Below are 20,978 nucleotides of genomic sequence, written 5' to 3'. Positions count from 1 at the left end.
GCGTTCCCAGGCCAGCCGGGAGACATAGTCCCTCCAGCGTGTCCTAGGTCTTCCCCGGGGTCTCCTCCCGGTGGGATGGGACCGGAACACCTTCCCAGGAAGGCGTTCCGGAGGCATCCGAAAAAGATGCCCAAGCCACCTCAGCTGACCCCTCTCGATGTGGAGGAGCAACGGCTCTACTCTGAGCTCCTCCCGGGTGACCGAGCTTCTCACCCTATCTCTAAGGGATCGCCCAGCCACCCTGCGGAGAAAACTCATTTCGGCCGCCTGTATCCGGGATCTTGTCCTTTCGGTCATGACCCAAAGCTCATGACCATAGGTGAGAGTAGGAACGTAGATTGACTGGTAAATCGAGAGCTTCGCCTTGCGGCTCAGCTCTTTCTTCACCACGACAGACCGATACATCGACCGCATTACTGCAGAAGCTGCACCGATCCGTCTGTCAATCTCCCGTTCCATCCTTCCCTCACTCGTGAACAAGACCCCTAGATACTTAAACTCCTCCACTTGAGGCAGGCACTCTCCACCAACCTGAAGTGGGCAAGCCACCCTTTTCCGACTGAGGACCATGGCCTCGGATTTGGAGGTACTGATTTTCATCCCCACCGCTTCACACTCGGCTGCAAACCGTCCCAGTGCATGCTGAAGGTCCTGGTTAGAAGGGGCCAACACGACAACATCATCTGCAAAGAGCAGAGACGAAATCGTGTGGTCCCCAAACCTGACACCCTCCGGCCCCTGGCTGCGCCTAGAAATTCTGTCCATAAAAATTACAAACAGAACCGGTGACAAAGGGCAGCCCTGCCGGAGTCCAACATGCACTGGGAACAAGTCTGACTTACTGCCGGCAATGCGGACCAAGCTCCTGCTTCGGTTGTATAGGGACCTGACAGCCCTTAGCAAAGGACCCAGGACCCCATATTCCCCAAGCACCCTCCACAAGATGCCGCGAGGGACACAGTCGAATGCCTTCTCCAAATCCACAAAACACATGTGGATTGGTTGGGCAAACTCCCATGAACCCTCCAACACCCCGTAGAGGGTATAGAGCTGGTCCAGTGTTCCACGGCCCGGACGAAAACCACACTGTTCCTCCTGAATCCGAGGTTCTACTATCGGCCGTATTCTCCTCTCCAGAACCCTGGCATAGACTTTCCCGGGGAGGCTGAGAAGTGTGATCCCCCTATAGTTGGAACACACCCTCCGGTCCCCCTTCTTAAAAAGAGGGACCACCACCCCGGTCTGCCATCCCAGAGGCACTGTCCCCGACCGCCACGCGATGTTGCACAGGCGTGTCAACCAAGACAGCCCCACAACATCCAGAGACTTGAGGTACTCAGGGCGGATCTCATCCACCCCCGGTGCCTTGCCACCGAGGAGTTTCTTGACCACCTCTGTGACTTCAGCCCGGGTGATGGACGAGTCCACCACTGAGCCCTCATCCTCTGCTTCCTCAATGGAAGACATGTCAGCGGGATTGAGGAGATCCTCGAAGTACTCCTTCCACCGCCCGACGACATCCTCAGTTGAGGTCAACAGCTGCCCACCTCTACTGTAAACAGCGTTGGTAGGGCACTGTTTCCCTCTCCTGAGGCGCCGGATGGTTTGCCAGAATCTCTTCGAGGCCAGCCGATAGTCCTTCTCCATGGCCTCACCGAACTCCTCCCAGGCCCGAGTTTTTGCCTCCACAACCACCCGGGCTGCAGCCCGCTTGGCCTGTCGGTACCCGTCAGCTGCCTCAGGAGTCCCACAAGCCAACCAGGCCTGATAGGACTCCTTCTTCAGCTTGACGGCATCCCTTACTTCCGGTGTCCACCACCGGGTTCGGGGATTGCCGCCTCGACAGGCACCGGAGACCTTACGGCCACAGCTCCGAGCGGCCGCTTCGACAATGGCGGTGGAGAACATGGTCCACTCGGACTCAATATCTCCAACCTCCCTCGGGATCCAGTCGAAGCTCTGCCGGAGGTGGGAGTTAAAGATCTCTCTGACAGGAGACTCGGCCAGACGTTCCCAGCAGACCCTTACAGTACGCTTGGGCCTGCCGAGTCTGTCCAGCTTCCTCCCCCACCATCGGATCCAACACACCACCAGGTGGTGATCAGTTGACAGCTCCGCCCCTCTCTTCACCCGAGTGTCCAAGACATACGGCCGCAGGTCAGATGAGACGACAACAAAGTCGATCATCGACCTGCGGCCTAGGGTGTCCTGGTGCCACGTGCACTGATGGACACCCTTATGCTTGAACATGGTGTTCGTTATGGACAAACTGTGACTAGCACAGAAGTCCAATAACTGAACACCACTCGGGTTCAGATCAGGGGGGCCGTTCCTCCCAATCACGCCCCTCCAGGTGTCACTGTCGTTGCCCACGTGGGCGTTGAAGTCCCCCAGTAGAACAATAGAGTCCCCAGTCGGAGCACTTTCCAGCACCCCTCCCAGAGACTCCAAGAAGGTCGGGTACTCTGCACTGCGGTTCGGCCCGTAGGCACAAACAACAGTGAGAGACCTATCCCCGACCCGTAGGCGCAGGGAAACGACCCTCTCGTTCACCGGGGTAAACTCCAACACATGGCGGCAGAGCTGGGGAGCTATGAGCAAACCCACACCAGCCCGCCGCCTCTCACCATGGGCAACTCCAGAGTGGTGAAGAGTCCATCCTCTCTCAAGGAGTGTGGTTCCAGAGCCCAAGCCGTGCGTAGAGGTGATCCCGACTACCTCTAATCGGAACCTCTCAACCTCACGCACTAACTCAGGCTCCTTCCCCGCCAGCGAGGTGACATTCCACGTCCCTAGAGCCAGTTTCTGTGTCCAGAGATCGGGTTGTCTAGGCCCCTGCCTTCGACTGCCGCCCGATCCTCTTTGCACCGGCCCCTTATGGTCCCTCCTGTGGGTGGTGAGCCCACGGGAGGGCGGCCCCACGTCACCCGTTCGGGCTGAGCCCGGCCGGGCCCCATGGGGGAAGGCCCGGCCACCAGGCGCTCGCATTCGAGCCCCAACCCCGGGCCTGGCTCCGGGGTGGGGCCCCGGCTGCGCCATACCGGGCGACGTCACGGTACTCAAAATTTTATTCTTCATTAAGGGGTTTTGAACCGCTCTTAGTCTGACCCGTCGCCTAAGACCTGTTTGCCTTGGGAGACCCTACCAGGGGCATATAGCCCCAGACAACATAGCTCCTAGGGTCACTCGGGTACTCAAACCCCTCCACCACGTTAAGGTGGCAGTTCTTGGAGGGGTCAAAAATATTAATATTATCTAATTAGTTCCTGCACCCTTGACAATTTTCTCGCTCTCTGATTTTTGCCACAGGTGCAAATGGTGGAAGCTCACGTAAACACGTTTCAATCGTATTCATATTGTCAAGTGTGGTCTTTTCAAAGTAAAAAAAAAAGGAAAGTACTGACGGGATAGTCCAATTCACCATTCCGTTTTCAAATAACTACTAATTCAATACAGTTTTACTGAGTTATGTTTCAAAGTAACAATGCAATGTGAATGAGGAGATTCTGACATCACACAAACATCTGAGTGGTATTGATGCTAGTTTACAAAATGTGTATATACAGATGTTGCTCATCTAATTACAGTGTTTTCATACCGTGGTAAAATGAGGTAGATGTTCAATGTTCACAATGTTCTTCTAATATAACAGGTTAATTTTTAAAGTGAAATGTTTCCTGTTGCATCTTCGTCACAGCTTTAATTATGAAATTGTTACGATTCCAGCCGAACGGGATTGTTACAGTTCATATTTTAGTTTTGTATCTCTGCTGGTTTGTGGCATGTATAGATCCGACCTATATGGGATTTTTGTACCCAATACCGATTTTGGGTGGGAAATATTTGCAGGTACTGATAATATCTGCAGATTTTTCTATTAAGACAAGAGTAGGACAAGATCCGAGTCAGCAGAAAGAGTCGAACTTCCCATCACTAGTCCCCAAATAAGGGAGATATGCTATACTAGTATTCCAATGAATAAAATAAAAATGTAATAAGACACATTTCATTTCCAGCTTTGCTACAATGCTGTTATTAATTTGACAACAAAGTAAAACGTATTTATCTCATACCTTTTCCAAGGTAAATCGTTTTGCCCAAAACTGTGGTGCTCTCTGTTATTACATGCACTTAATTTTCATTCATCATACTACCTGTCCCAGAGAGCTAGTTAGCAGGGTATAGTAAATGTCATGGAAATGGTGAAATGCAGGTGTTGACTTTTTGAAAACCACAAGTTTTGTTAAACATTTTAATGCCAGTGCTGGAGTAGTAAACACTATAGGCACTTTACTTAAAAGGCAAATTCTGAAACAATATAGATTCAGTAGCTAGCTACAGTAGGCTAGTTAGCCTTCTACTCAGTAACTGAGTTTAGCCATACCAGCAAACTAGATTAATTGTAAAAACGTATTTATGCAACATTAAACTTTGTGTGCATTTTGTGGGACGTTTACACCAGGAAGCTGTTTTTAACTCACCTTTATATGCAGCTCGTTTTCTCTTTTTTAAAGTTTAGATGATGTCCTCATGTGATCAAACTTGTATCCCATGAGAAAGAGTGCCTTCTTTCGGACCATAATGAATTGCAAGCAAATATATATGTTACTTATCAGTGAAAATATCACATGTACAAATATATCGGTAAACTGCTAATATTTACCAATAATGTTGGTCAACCGATATGTCAGCCAGGCTCTAGACATGTCCTTATTTGGAGTTCCTGTCCTTGTTAGATGATTAGTCCTTGTCTTTCACCTGTGTTTGTTATGCGGCGTCTTCTGCCTCTCTTCATGCAGTACTGTACATGCTGCACAATGCATTCTTGTAATATGTTTTGGCAATATGGAGAAGTATTGGAATGTCAGACTACAGCAGCGTAAAGCTAGGTTTCATATAAATTGACATAAACATTATTAACTGGGGCTAAGTAGCTAATTAGTTCTCAACATTCTCTACCTAGCTTTCAACCATGATAACCAGCAAACCTATCTACAATCATAGTTGTTAGCAGTGTCAGCTAACTTTACCCTGCTGTTTGGTCCTACTGTACTGTTTAGAAACAATGTCCTGCTACCTGAGTTTTTACTAAGTCAGTAATGGTAGCTCGTATTAGCCACCTCGCATTAGCTAAATCCCATTAGCGTTACTAGCAAAACATTTTAGCAATGTTTATGCTTTCGCTAATAGAACGTTAGCTAACGCCAACTAATGTTAGCTAAGGCGGAGGGGTGCTAAATTGTATAGCAACGTTAGCTAACATGGAGTTTTAGTAGTAATGTTAGCCAGCATTAGCTTACACTAACTGCATTGCTAACATAAGGTAGCATCACTGAACTGTTTGTAAATAGATTACCTACCTTAGCAGAATGTGTCCATTTGAACTGAAATAGTGAACTGGATCATTGTAATCACCTGAAATGGTGTTGTGCTTGCTACCTACAGTCAGCTACATTAGCTGAGTGACTTCTTCAATGGTATCCTGGCAGACAGCAATTCACTTTTAGAGGCATGCAGCCACTTATTGTGCTGGAATGTGCTTGGTTTTATAATTCCATTGTTCATTGTCACTTTGACTGGGAAACTGTTTAGCTTGTTAAGCCAAAGAATCATTGGCTCCGGTGTGATAAAAAATAGCAGTGTCTCAGACACCTCATAGTGTTTAACATCTTGAGAAAGTTTAGTGTCTCTGAGTTAAATTGCTGATTTTGGTGATTTTCCTAGTGAAATGCATGGTGTTTTTCACAAAATTGTAATTGCAGAAAAAACATTATGGTTGAGTTAATTAGTCCCAATTGCAAATATGTTCCATGTGAGGAGATGGGCTTATCTACCTCTTTTTCAAGGCTCTTAACTCAAACGGGGTAAGGTGGTGAGCTTGCAAATGTGTGAAACCTCAGTTGCGCCACCGTGTGGTTAATGAAAATATTATTGAAGTAATTTTTGTCATATCATCTTTGTCAACATATTAAACAAGTAGAATTATAGTACCATTATCCTTGTAGTAGTTGTGTGCATATATCTGCAAAACCATGCCCTTGCACATGTTCATTGGTCATTAGTGGCCATGTTTTTTGACATACTGACCTGGCTTCTTTAACTTTTGAAGATATTCTTCCATAGATGCCAAATATGAAGGCCTGTGAAGATGGGTAATTTGGTGCCAGAGGAGTTATATTTTAAAGTGTTTTTCATAAAATCCCAAAATGCGGAAAATCCATCATGGCAGATTTTATAGTCCCAATGGCAAAACTTTCATTGTGAGGAGATATATGTAAAAAACAAGTTTTAAGACTCTAGGTCACACGGGGTAAGCGTAGTGACCTTCCAAAAAGTGCACATTTGGAGCCTTGTGACAGCGGCAACATGAGGCAAATTTGAATGCCACTGCGCCAAAGAAGAATAATAAGAATTAAAGCTACAAACAGCATTGAATGTGTTTCAGCATTTAGCTACAATTGGCCTTTTTGCACCGCTTTTGAGAAGAGAGATCCATAAGCACTGTTTAATCATAGATTCTCCAAATGAATTATGAATCATATTTGTTTTTCAAAAGTGCCCCCATGTGATAAAATGTAGATATAGTTCATCAAATTGGTCTGCATGGCTATCGTCCCAGAAGGAAGCCTCTTCTAAAGATGATGCACAAGAAAGCCAGCAAACAGTTTGCTGAAGACAAGCAGACTAAGGACATGGATTACTGGAACCATGTCCTGTGGTCTGATGAGACCAAGATAAACTTATTTGGTTCAGACGGTGTCAAGCGTGTGTGGCGGCAACCAGATGAGGAGTACAAAGACAAGTGTGTCTTGCTTACAGTCAAGTATGGTGGTGGGAGTGTCATGGTCTGGGGCTGCATGAGTGCTGCCGGCACTGGGGAGCTACAGTTCATTCAGGGAACCATGAATGCCCACATCTACTGTGACATACTGAAGCAGAGCATGATCCCCTCCTTTCGGATACTGGGCCACAGGGCAGTATTCCAACATGAAAATGACCCCAAACACACCTCCAAGACGACCACTGCCTTGCTAAAGAAGCTGAGGGTAAAGGTGATTGACTGGCCAAGCATGTCTCCAGACCTAAACCCTACTCAGCATCTGTGAGGCATCCTCAAACAGAAGGTGGAGGAGCGCAAGGTCTCTAAAATCCACCAGCTTTGTGATGTCATCATGGAGGATTGGAAGAGGACTCCAGTGTGAAGCTCTGGGGAACTCCATGCCCAAGAGGGTTAAGGCAGTGCTGGAAAATAATGGTGGCCACACAAAATATTAACACTTTGGGCCTAATTTGACATTTTCACTTAGGGGTTTTCTCACTTTTGTTGTCAGCGGTTTAGACATTAATGGCTGTGTGTAGTGTTATATTGAGGGGACAGCAAATGTACACTGTTATACAAGCTGTACACTCACTACTTTACATGGCAGCAAAGTGTCATTTCTTCAGTGTTGTCACATGAAAAGATATAATCAAATATTTACAAAAATGTGAGGGTGTACAACATTTTGTGAGATACTGTACATCTATCCACCATTTTGGATATTGTGAAATGCTACTCCTATGGCACAAGTTCCTCACTCAAAACTTTCCTTTTCAATTTTTTTGGAAAGAAAAGAAAAAGGTCCAGTGTTGTTTTTTATTTTTTCCAGATCCATATGTCCTGTCAAGGTACTGAACATGTGTACCTGGTTGGATTATAATACGATAAACGGTTTCTCAAAAGTATGCTTATATGTACAAAACCATACCCACTTGAAGGTTTATTGATCAATAGTGACCACATTTCTTGACATACAGGCTCAGTATATACATCTATCCGCCATTTTGGATATTGTGAAAAAACTTGCTACTCCTATGGCACAAATTCACAAATTGTCCGAAATTCACGTGATTTCATATTTGGCATCTATGGACGAAGGTCTTTAAAATCTATATAAATCAGGCCATTATGTCAAAAAGCATAGCCACTATTGACCGATGAACTTGTGCATGGGCGTGGTTTTGCATAAATATGCACAGAACTCCAACAGGCATAATGGTTATAATTCTATTTGTTATATATGTTCAAAACCATGAGATGACAAAAACGAGTGCATTTTTCACTTATTATTTGGCATCTATGGACAAAGGCATCTATGGACATCTATCCTTAAAATGTATTCATATACCAAAGCACTAAGACAAAAGACATAGCCGTTATTGACCTACAAACATGTATTGAGCTGAGTTTTTGCACATATAGGCACAGAATTCCTACACGCTTAATCACATTATATTTTTACTTTGTACATATGTTCATTATCTTTAGATGACATAATGTGTGCACGTTTGTTTCATTTAACCACACGGATGCGCTATTGAGTTTTGTGACATATGCAACCTTACGAAACTCTCCCCGCTTCAGTTAGAGCCCTGAAATGAGGTAGTTAACTCCTTACAGTGGGGAGAACAAGTAATTGATACACTGCCGATATTGCAGGTTTTCCTACTTACAAAGCATATAGAGGTCTGTAATTTTAATCATAGGTGCACTTCAACTGTGCGAGACGGAATCTAAAACAAAAATCCAGAAAATCACATTGTATGATTTTTAAATAATTAATTTGCATTTTATTGCATGACATAAGTATTTGATCACCTACCAACCAGTAAGAATTCCAGCTTTTACAGACCTGTTAGTTTTTCTTTAAGAAGTCCTCCTGTTCTCCACTCATTACCTGTATTAACTGCACCTGTTTGAACTCGTTACCTGTATAAAAGACACCTGTCCACACACTCAATCAAACAGACTCCAACCTCTCCACAATGGCCAAGACCAGAGAGCCGTGTAAGGACATCAGGGATAAAATGTAGACCTGCATAAGGCTGGGATGGGCTACAGGACAATAGGCAAGCAGCTTGGTGAGAAGGCAATAACTGTTGGCGCAATTATTAGAAAATGGAAGAAGTTCAAGATGACGGTAAATCTCCCTTGGTCTGAGGCTCCATGCAAGATCTCACCTCGTGGGGCATCAATGATCATGAGGAAGGTGAGGGATCAGCCCAGAACTACATGGCAGGAACTGGTCAATGATCTGAAGAGAGCTGGGACCACAGTCTCAAAGGAAACCATTAGTAACACACTTCGCCGCCATGGATTAAAATCCTGCAGCGCACGCCAGGTCCCCCTGCTCAAGCCAGCGCATATCTGAAGTTTGCCAATGACCATCTGGATGATCCAGAGGAGGAATGGGAGAAGGTCATGTGGTCTGATGAGACAAAAATAGAGCTTTTTGGTCTAAACTCCACTCGCCGTGTTTGGAGGAAGAAGAAGGATGAGTACAACCCCAAGAACACCATCCCAACCGTGAAGCATGGAGGTGGAAACATAATTCTTTGGGGATGCTTTTCTGCAAAGGGAACAGGACGACTGCACCGTATTGAGGGGAGGATGGATGGGGCCATGTATCGCGAGATCTTGGCCAACAACCTCCTTCCCTCAGTAAGAGCATTGAAGATGGGTCGTGGCTGGGTCTTCCAGCATGACAACGACCCGAAACACACAGCCAGGGAAATTAAGGAGTGGCTCCGTAAGAAGCATCTCAAGGTCTTGGAGTGGCCTAGCCAGTCTCCAGACCTGATCCCAATAGAAAATCTTTGGAGGGAGCTGAAAGTTCGTATTGCCCAGTGACAGCCCCAAAACCTAAAGGATCTGGAGAAGGGCCCAAATCCCTGCTGCAGTGTGTGTAAACCTGGTCAAGAACTATAGGAAACTTATGATCTCTATAATTGCAAACCAAGGTTTCTGTACCAAATATTAAGTTCTGCTTTTCTGATGTATCAAATACTTATATCATGCAATATAATACAAATTAGTTACTTAAAAATCATACAATGTGATTTTATGAATTTTTGTTTTAGATTCCGTCACTCACAGTTGAAGAGTACCTATGATAAAAATGACAGACCTCTACATGCTTTGTAAGTGGGAAAACCTGCAAAATTGGCAGTGTATCAAATACTTGTTCTCCCCACTGTACATAAAAAACTAGCCTTTTTAGGCTTAGTGTTTCATGAGTAAAGGAAATGCCGAAGGCCTACTTATTCAAACAACCAGTTCTTTATTTAGCCTTGCTAAATATATTCGAACACAATAGCCTACTCAAAGGTAGGGTACACTTGTTTGATGTATTGCCATTTTATTATGATGCGACAGGGAGAAGGTTGTGGTTTCAAACGCGGAGCATAGGAGCATAGTTCCAGTATGGGCTATGCAGGAGACGTAGTCAAAAACCCAGAGAAACAGTCGCTAACAGGAAACCCAGGAAAATGGCTAAGGCATGAAGTATCAAAGGCAAAGTCAAGAACATAAAGGCTAAAGTATTTTACCCATGAAAAGATGGTGTTTTTCGAAAGCTCAGTACGTTGGCGAACAACAAAGAATACCTCACAGGGAACTGAAAATGTCCACTGAATAAACGTGCGCTAAATGAGGAACAGGTGTATTGAATAACACTAGATAAACTTAAGCATAGAATACTAAAACCTAGAATGTCAGAAATTATGGAAACATAACCAACCGCTTATGAACAAACAAAAACAAATCCAATGTATAAACAAATCCCCCAAAAATATATACCAACTAAATTATAACAGACACATAATCCCATTCAAAACCTCAATATACACTACGTGCACAATTATTAGGCAAGTTGTCATGGTCCGTCGTAGAAAGACAGGAGTCAAACGCAGGAGGGTAGCTTGCTTTCTTTTTGTTATGTATTTCTAGAAAGCTCAGAAAGGCCAAGCAGGCAAAACACAAAAACGCTAGAACTCAACAGGCTCGTAAAGTAGGACTGGTTATCAAGGCAATGGACTGGCACTGACCACTGGAGCCCTGGCGCGCCAGCAGGGGGAGCCACAGGAGAAGGAGCCGTGACAGTCCCGTCCCCTCCCCCCGGCAGCACGGTGCCCCTGACACTGAGGACGCGGCGCTGGGAGAATCAGATGGCGCTGGTGGAAATACTGAAAGAGGGCAGGATCTAAGACGTCCCGACCCTGGACCCAGCACTGCTCCTCAGGGCCGTACCCCACCCAATCCACGAGGTACTGGAGGCCACCCCTGGCACCCCGGGAGGCCTTCCACCACCAGCCTGAGGAGAGACACATGGAAAGATGGGTGAATACACATGGTTGGTGGCAATTGCAAATTGCCACCTCATTTACTCTCCTCAGGACTATGTACGGCCCCACAAACCTTAGGCCCAGCTTCCGGCTGGGCAGGTGGAGGGTCGAGAGCCAGACCCGATCATCAGGGCGGTACACAGGCGTCGCCCTGAGGTGGCGGTCGGCCTAGTGTTTGTGGAACGCTGGAGGCGCACATGGGCCGCGTTCCATGTCTCCTCCACATGCGGGAACCACTGGTCCACCGTGAGGGCCTCGGTCTGGCTCGGATGCCTCTCAATAAAGGCCCTCCACACGCAGGAGGTGAATTGTGGGCCCCAGACAAGAACAATGTCCTCCGGGATGCCATAGTGCCGGAAGGGTTAACTGGGCCTCCGTGTTCTGTAGGGCCGTGGGAATACCGGGAAGAAGTAGGAAGCGGCAAGCCTTCGAGAACCAGTCCACAACGACCAAGATCATGGTATTCCCCCTGGAGGGAGGGAGATCGGTAACGAAATCGATGGACAGGTGCGACCAGGGCCGCTGTGGAACCAAGAGAGGCATTCATTTCCCTGCAGGAAGGTGCCTTGGCGCTTTACACATGGAGCCCACCAAGCAGAATGAGACGTAAACGTCCCACCAAGCAGAATGAGACGTAAACGTCCCACCAAGCAGAATGAGACGTAAACGTCCCACCAAGCAGAATGAGACGTAAACGTCCCACCAAGCAGAATGAGACGTAAACGTCCCACCAAGCAGAATGAGACGTAAACGTCCCACCAAGCAGAATGAGACGTAAACGTCCCACCAAGCAGAAGGAGACGTAAAGATTTGAACCCGACAGAAAATGCCTGGAATGTATCGAAAACATTTGTTCGTAAGTGGGCAAGCAAAGATTAGCTTGTTTTCACCATCATAACATTCAGACTAGTGAAACTGATGATAAAGGCCTACAACAAATATATTGATCATATCGTTGCTGTCAAGGGGAAAACTTTTATGTCCATATTTTGTTTGCTTTGATTTGGACTAGACTTGGTCTGACTTTAGGTGGTCTCGACCACAGCTCTGGCTATACATATAGGCCTATACTATCTACATCTTAGTATCCAGTGTAATTAATTAATGAAACTAGCCTAGACATGTTTATTTAAATCAAATTGCTTCATGCTAACAGAAAAATATACAAACTTGACTTCTCTATTTACCGCTGGTTTTTAAGTATGGTAAAAGCACAATAAAAACAGAATGCAAATATGTGCAAATCATTTACACCCTATATTCAATAGAAAATAGTACAAAGACAACATATCAAATGTTGAAACTGAGAAATTATATTGTTCTTTGAAAAATATATAACCACTTTGAATTTGATGGCAGCAATAAGTTGCAAAAAACCTTGGACAGGGGCCACAAAAGACTAGAAAAGTACAAACAAACCCTGGTGGAAAATCTCACAACTAATTAGGTTAATTGGCAATAGATCAGAAACATGTTTGGGTATAAAAAAGAGCATCCCAGAGAGGATAGGTCTTTCAGACGTAAAGATTGGGAGGGGTTCACCACTCTGTGGAAGGCTGTGAGGGTAAATAGTGCAACAACTTGAGAATAATTTTTCTCAATGTAAAATTTTGGGATGAGTTTTGGGGATCTCTACAGATCATCTACAGTACTATGGATGCACATTTTAAAAATCTATGTTTGACTGTGAGGCAAACCCACCATTCTGACTGCACTTTTAACATTATTTATTTATGACCAGCAAATACCACTACTGTGAACCATTTAACAACTAAAGTAATTAACCTTTTTTACACAATCTTCAAAGGGTTCAGAAAGCCTTGGTTGTTAATGTAGGTGGTTTGTGAACAACTCTCTACAGGCTGTCAGGTTGTCTGGTCACAGACGAAGGCTGTGCTTCTCTGGTCTCAGCTCTGAAGTCAAATCCCTCGCATCTGAAAGAGCTGGATCTGAGATACAATCACCCAGGAGACTTGGGAGTCAGACTGCTCTCTGCTGGACTGGAGGATCCACACTGGAGACTGGAGAAACTCAAGTATGTGCTGTAGATGTTTTCTGAATCAGTAACCAGTAATATGGTATAAAGTTGTTATGGTGTTTTGCATTCTGTAATATATGTCAAAAACAGATCAACCTACCTGTATACATTTTCCATAGCATGAACACATTTTCAAGGTTGAAGTACACTGACCAGTAAAGCTGGATTATTGTGAATTTGAGGGAAACACATTATTTATTCCTTTTGTTATTATTTAATATGACTGCACCATCAATATTGATAGGTTCAGACATATGCTGGTCTTTCTTATTTTTCACTAGTAATAACCACACCATCAATGTTTCTACTCCTGAGCAAGTGTATCTGTGTAGCCTTTATGATATCTGCCATGGTAATTTGTGGAGCACATTGACTGGCAATCAAACCTGAATCGTGTTAGTAGTTAGTTCAGTGTGGTGGTAGTTAGTTCAGTGTGGTGGTAGTTTGTTCAGTGTGATGGTTGTTTGTTCAGTGTTGGTAGTTTGTTCAGTGTGGTGGTAGTTTGTTCAGTGTTGGTCGTTTGTTCAGTGTGGTGGTAGTTAGTTCAGTGTGGTGGTAGTTAGTTCAGTGTGGTGGTAGTTAGTTCAGTGTGGTGGTCGTTTGTTCAGTGTGGTGGTAGTTAGTTCAGTGTGGTGGTAGTTAGTTCAGTGTGGTGGTCGTTTGTTCAGTGTGGTGGTAGTTAGTTTAGTGTGGTGGTCGTTTGTTCAGTGTGGTGGTAGTTAGTTCAGTGTGGTGGTAGTTTGTTCAGTGTGGTGGTAGTTATTTCAGTGTGGTGGTAGTTTTTTCAGTGTGGTGGTCGTTTGTTCAGTGTGGTGGTAGTTAGTTCAGTGTGGTACTGTTTAGTTCAGTGTGGTGGTAGTTAGTTCAGTGTGATGGTCGTTTGTTCAGTGTGGTGGTCGTTTGTTAAGTGTGGTGGTAGTTAGTTCAGTGTGGTGGTAGTTAGTTCAGTGTGGTGGTAGTTAGTTCTGTATGGTGGTAGTTAGTTCAGTGTGGTGGTAGTTAGTTCAATGTGGTGGTAGTTAGTTCAGTGTGGTGGTAGTTAGTTCAGTGTGGTGGTAGTTAGTTCAGTGTGGTGGTAGTTAGTTCAGTGTGGTGGTAGTTAGTTCAGTGTGGTGGTAGTTAGTTCTGTGTGGTGGTAGTTAGTTCAGTGTGGTGGTAGTTAGTTCAGTGTGGTGGTAGTTAGTTCTGTATGGTGGTAGTTAGTTCAGTGTGGTGGTAGTTAGTTCGGTGTGGTGGTAGTTAGTTCGGTGTGGTGGTAGTCTGTTCAGTGTGGTGGTAGTTTGTTCAGTGTGGTGGTAGTTAGTTCAGTGTGGTGGTAGTTTGTTCAGTGTGGTGGTAGTCTATTCAGTGTGGTGGTAGTTATTTGTGGGCTGCAGCTATTTTATTTGAAAAGTAGTCGACCATTCGAATAGTTGTCCAAACATTACTCATAACCAAGTAGTACTTAAATTGCACAAATATTCTTTATAGCTAACAAATTACCAGGTAGGTCCTTTTTTCGCGATCTTCGGAGGACTAAGGAGATTGGAGCTTTAAATTGAATCTCTAAATTTCTATAATTGATATAATTTCACACGGACATAATGGGTTGTTTTTTCGGTAAGTTAAATTTATAAGCTATTCAATTAGTAAATAAATGTAATGGGCTAGCTAACGTTAGCTAAAAGACAACAAGCCTCGTTAATAGCCATGTTAATAGCTAGCAGGTGATCGTTAGCTAGAAGTTACCAATTATTTTTGTATTAGGCCTATTCTAAATTAAGGTTAAACATGATGTAAGTTAGGCTATAACATATCATCTAGGTTTAACAAGCAAAGGTTGTACTGTACTTGGACTTGATTGAACTCTGTTTAAATGTGTTAGTAGGCTACTTGTATTTACCTTATTTTAATGAGGTTGGAGTGGAACGGAGCAGACAGAGTTCACAGGAGCAGGACTCCACTTCCAAAACAGTGCAGCGTGTGCTTGCGATTGATTACGGTATGCGCATTCTGCGAGGGAGAGTGAGGGCGGGGCACAGGGGTGGGGCCGTTGATTTCGCGGCTTTGCGGCTTTACTTCCTGCTCGCTACTGCGCATAACTACTGCGCAGAACTGGTCCCAAGATCGCTATCTGCGCAGACGCAAGTCCAAGATTTTTACAGTCTATGATCTGCATCTGGACAGACAATAGATGCCCCCTATGCAAATACCAGATCCCCCACATTCCTCTACCTATCTAAACAGTGGGACTCAGTCCTTTACTCAGTGAGAATACATTGTATAAAGAAATTTCCACAACACTCCATCCTCTTGATACCATGTCAAACCTTGGTATCAAACCTTAAACAGTTCACTCATTAGGATGTAGACTGCAACAAAACAGTACTCTTTAACAACATGACCCTGTCAATATTATTACCCTTAGTGATTAGAGAACGGAACACATCTGAAATGTCTGAATCCTCATTTACATTCTTCTTGATCATTACCTTTCGTATTAACTCCAAGATCACACATTGTCATCATACAGAATTATAACATAGTACAGCAAAACCTTTATGTTAAAATCATCATAAACACCTATCACTGAATGCATCCTTCAATTTATCACTGTTACAAAGTTCTCTCATGTCAATTACTCGATTCACTGAAAAGTCCTCTCCATGGTTCCATTTGGATGTACTTCCAAAGTCATCACAAATGTTCTGCTCCTCCAAACGTCAGACAGTCAGTTATGAACCATTTCTTTGACATGTGGGTGTAACAGAACGAAAAAGTCAGATGTATATTCCAAGGTGTTGTCCTTCACAGCTCAGATGTAGACACAGCTCTAGTTGTCTCCATTCTAGCTGCTTTATCAGCCAGGCCAGGAGAATCTGTGTTCTCCTTTGTGAACTCCAAGATGACTTTTCCCTCAGTGACTTCAATTCACTGTGTCTAACCTTTAAACACTGAAATCCTCCTGTAGCGTGTCGTCGACCCCAGGTTCCTCTCCCAGCTACCTGGACAGCAGATGAGATGTACCTGGTATGGACCCAATCAGCGTAGCATGATGTTGTGCAGTAGATCTTTCCTACGCCTCCATCCTCTCAGTCGGAGGTTGCCTTCTCCATCACATTGCAGAATCATCAGGACTCGAATCAGTCCAGCTCACAGGAACTCAGCATCCTGTCGACGTGCGGCACCTAGACGTGCAGCGCTCCAGAGTAGTAGGACAGTCTGACTGTGTGTCTGTGAGATCCATCTCACCTCAGCCACCTCACAGTTGTCCTTTTAAGCCAAGCTCAGTCTCTCTCTGGGCTCCAACAAGTCCTCTCTTGTCGAATCGCTTTCAAGTGTTCTGTATCTGAATGTGTGAATTATCCTTGAGAAGATTAGTTCTAACTGCACAGTACATCATCACGAATATGTCCAGTACATTAGCTTGTTGCATATCGTTGATACATTAGAGTCACACACAATCAAACACTCAAACCTTATATTTCCAATATCTCTCTACTTCTTTTGTTCCAAATAGATTAGAACAGTTATAATCAATAACAGTATCATTAAAACATTAACATCTCTGGTGCTTCTGTTCTGCTAGTGTAGCAAAATAACAATTCCACTCTTTTCTATAGTTGGTTTAACAACCAACACAAAGAACAGAGGAACCCAATTTCACATATCTTATTACTGTTCCAAAAACTCATCAGTTAATATAGTTTGCTTGCATTGAAGTACCACTCTCTAAGAGCAGTTCATGAACAATTCTCAGTTCACCTATATAACTTACATCTGATTGTGTTGTATCGGAAATACAATCAAATTCACCATTGTTTCGCATAAAGGATCAATTACCTTATTTCAAATCAAACATTTCACACCATCTTGAAGGTCAGCTAACATAACTGTTATTTAGCCTAATTTCTCTACAAGATGAAACTCAGTGTGAATTCTCCAAGTCTCTTCTTATTATCCTAGCACATCAAAGACACTCTGAAATCCTGTCATAAATCATGACCCCCCCTTTTTACTCCCTGTCCCCCAGGGCTCACACTGGACTGGGGGGTGGTCTATTAACCTAAGGATAACAGACCCTGGTCTTGAAGAATGGTCACCTTATCAATAAGGGACACTGTTGTTATCTTGAGAAACAACCCAGGCCAGACAATAGTAAAACAAACTTTTTCTTCTCATCATTCACCTCAAAGAAACCTCTGTTAACCATTAACTTTCCAATAATTGCCTACTAGGACAGAAATTAAATTAGAATTAGAATACCCAATTTTGATAATGTCTGTTTCTCTTCTAAAGAGTCCAAACCAGTAATAAATAACAAATCTCTTCCAAAGAGTCCAGACAAATTAAAATCCATCTCAAACTGGTTTTTGTGTCAGTGAGTGGAGTGCTACAGTGGGTCTGTACCTCTCTTTATGCAATTTAGACTATGTAAGATTTCTCAACTTGGTTTTCCAGAAATATTACTTGATGCAGAATTATTTTCTCAATATCAATTAAAACATGGCAAAATTTAGTAAACATGTAAGGAATAACAAAATGTGCTCCCTGCACGTTTTTACCCACTTATTCCATAATGCATGAGATTAATGATTACTTCTAATCAAATATTAAACTAACTGAACAGTAACACACCCATCAAATTAGTTATTGCTTAGCTAAACCATTTCAAAATGGCAAGATGTATTCTACTCAACCATAACCATGTTAGAATTTCGCATAAAACATACTTTTCAAAAACCCAATTTGACAAACTAGATTATGCACGTAACTTCTTTAAGTACCTATTTAATTTGCTTTGAACTCTAAGTTCAACTCTTTTTCATTTGAACTCTAAGTTTAACTCTTTTCCACTATAGATAATCATTTCATACAATCCCCCCTGCTTTCAAGACCGAAAATGACTTCAAGCTTGAAAGCAGAACCATTACAGGACCAAAATTAAAAAGAAAATCGATAGTTGGGAGGAATCTAACATACATCCAGTAAACGTCGCAAACTGAATATCCAACCAAAACAACCGAAAATAAGAAAAACATCCTCAAAGGAAATAAAAAACTGTACCACACACACGGTCGCTCGTGTGAAGGAACTCCCAAAGTAGCATATAATATTTGCATTTCCACAGGCAACGGCCAAACTAAGTTGAGACCAACAAACATCATGACTCAATATACCTCCTAAAGTGTAGGGAATTTACTCAATTTTAGATGTAAGTCTATGTCATTCAAAATAGTGGCGGATTGCCAAAATCGCTACTTTCACGCATATCTCATGCAAAGACATCGAATTTGTACTAGCAATTAACAATGTTGGATGACTTAAGGACTCCACCCTTACTACAATTTGATTCGAAATCATAAATGTAAACATTAAAGCAACCAAAAGGAAAACTTATTCAGCTTTCACTTAATGTTTTATCATCCCAAAACTGAACATGCTTGTGTTGGTAAAATTACCACGGGTGAGAACAGGCTGAACACTCAAATTTAACCCTTAGTAATATGCTACCTTGATGTAATGGGAAAGGTTGCTACTCTGAGCTCCACCCATTTATGGTAGGCCATTAAAAAGGCCAAATGTTTGTTTATGGTCCTCAGACTATCCTATAAATTTAGCCTACATCATTCGTTAACTGAAGATTTTAGATTTAGTGTCCAACCTATCTAATATTTTCGCAATTTGTAAAAATGTGCTTATCATTATCTATACAACAACTCAACATTATGGTGGAAATTAAGAAACTCTTAAGAATGGCGATCCAGGCAGAAAACAGATTTATGACGTCACTATAATCAAGGTACAATAAGTAATCCAAAGGAAAACTCAATGTAGGCCTTAAACACCGTTACATCAATACCCTATTTGTTCACTAATGTACCATTCCAGAATTTAAACTTCCAAGTTAACACCAACCTCGAACACATACACATATGCAGCCAATCGGATCCCCCGTGCACAGGGATTACCAAAATGGACAAATGCATTTACTAGACCGACCACAACCAGACAATGACAAATGCCCGTGACTCGGGCCATAACCACATACAGAACAAACACAAGTGGCGCGTGCATATACAACTTCTGTAGCATAACTACTGATCCAAACCATAAGCTGACCAACAATTTTGGCAATTTACAGGAGCAATCCCTACTCCCTTACAGGCACTGAAAGTATGAGATCCAATCTCAATTGCATATTTAAGTCCAACCTAAATTGCAGATTTTCAAGCAGTCCAACCGCTTATAATCCAGCACTAATCGCAACGCAATAGGTTAGCAGCATAGGAATGGTTGTCAGGCCTAACTACAGTCGCTATTAACCAAAACACCACACTTCAACATCCAAACATTATATACAGGAGCTGCTTATAATCCAGCACCCATCGCAACGCAATAGGTTAGCTGCACCGGAATGGGTGCCAGGACACGGAACAAAAACGACATGTTTCTAACTACAGCCGCCCTGACTGCAATACTCCAAAAAACTTCTAGTCACCATACTTACTCAAATCCCTCTATCAACTTCCACAAAACCATCCAATCTGACTTACAAAAACAACCACATTGTTTACTAAAGCAAATGAAAACTGTATTAAGGAACAATCTCACCGGTTGATGCTCCCTCTGGTCCCCTGTCTGACCGTCCGCACCCCTCCCTCAGGCGGTTCAGTGTTCCTGCTTGTTCCCGTTGGATCGCTCATGGCGAGGCCAAAGAGAAGCCAAAACTGTCTCTATTCTTGAGGGAACAATACGTCTGTAGAGCCGTTGTCTTGATTCGCACAGGCATCTTCCCAAATCCAATGTCTAGTGGTAGCTTCATAAATTTAAACGTAGCTGTTAGCAAAGTCTCTTCCTCAACCCCGGGTCTGTAGTCTTCTTTGGTCTCAGCCGCAAACACTGGAGATTACAGATGTGTACACCTGGTATGTACAACTCCCCACTTTTGGAACTTTTCTTGACTCAAACAACGAAAAGGCCCATAGAGCTTGGCCACATTGACTGTACGACTCCAACGATGCAGTCGCCGGGCAGGATGGGACCATGTCTCGGTCCAGCTGAACTCCGCGGGGTGGGGTGGCGGGCGATCAGAGGAGAACGAGCCATCTAACCTGAGCAAAAAAACTACAACACAGATCAATAAACTCCACACAGACTTTCCCAAAGCTTCCATCACTCCACACTGTCTAAACACCGTAGCCTACGCCTTCCAAACAACTTCACATCACGCCTCCTGCAACTTCCATACGTTACCACGTCCATCTACCTCCAATCAGCCCGACAGGCCGCGCATCCGTCACCGAATGAAAACGCCAGTCGCCGGAAAAACCTAATAACACTCAAAGAAACATTGTTCACATGTCCAAACACCATAAACGTCAGTGATCATTTTTGCCGGTCCAGCGTAAACACGAGAGACCGGCAAAGATTTACTGTCGCACTTCCCCATGTTCCAGATTTGCCCAGTAAATCTAGTTTACCTCAACCAACCAGAAAGCGAAGTCAAGCTCGTCAGCCCACAAATGAGATATTATAAAAGGTCCAACCTTTTACTGCAGATATTAAACTATAAAGTCCAACTTTAAGTTTTTAAACCGCTGTCTAACCACTAACCGTATTGCGTTCTTACCTCCAAATTCAATTTCCGCAGGAAACCTGTACTGATCAGGCACAAGTCTCAGCTCCAGTCAGGTACTCTTTCTCAGCCTGTCAAAGGATAAGCCTTTTCTGGACGATACTAGAATTCCAGAGCTTTCTCTGGCCGTGCACGGTTAACCTGTTAGGAAAAGGACTC

General features: G+C 43.6%; 2 protein-coding genes across 5 annotated transcripts in view; one reads left to right on the top strand and one right to left on the bottom strand.

Annotated features, from left to right (window-relative positions):
• The window catches only part of LOC114840365 (NACHT, LRR and PYD domains-containing protein 12-like), a 360,864-nt gene extending 347,638 nt beyond the window's left edge, over positions 1-13,226 (top strand). For all 4 annotated transcript variants that reach the window (XM_034295447.1, XM_034295448.1, XM_034295450.1 and 1 more), the window contains one exon: positions 13,025-13,226. In XM_034295447.1, coding sequence (XP_034151338.1) covers positions 13,025-13,211 — 187 coding nt within the window. In that variant the 3' untranslated portion in view covers positions 13,212-13,226. The remainder of the gene's footprint in view (positions 1-13,024) is intronic.
• LOC114840345 (NLR family CARD domain-containing protein 3-like) overlaps positions 1-20,978 on the bottom strand; it is a 246,059-nt gene that overhangs the window by 100,338 nt on the left and 124,743 nt on the right. The window lies entirely within an intron of this gene.

Source organism: Esox lucius, chromosome 11 (assembly GCF_011004845.1).
Source record: "Esox lucius isolate fEsoLuc1 chromosome 11, fEsoLuc1.pri, whole genome shotgun sequence".
NCBI lineage: Eukaryota > Metazoa > Chordata > Actinopteri > Esociformes > Esocidae > Esox > Esox lucius.
Note: the sequence above shows the minus strand (reverse complement) of the source record. Positions and strands in the feature narration are given on the sequence as shown.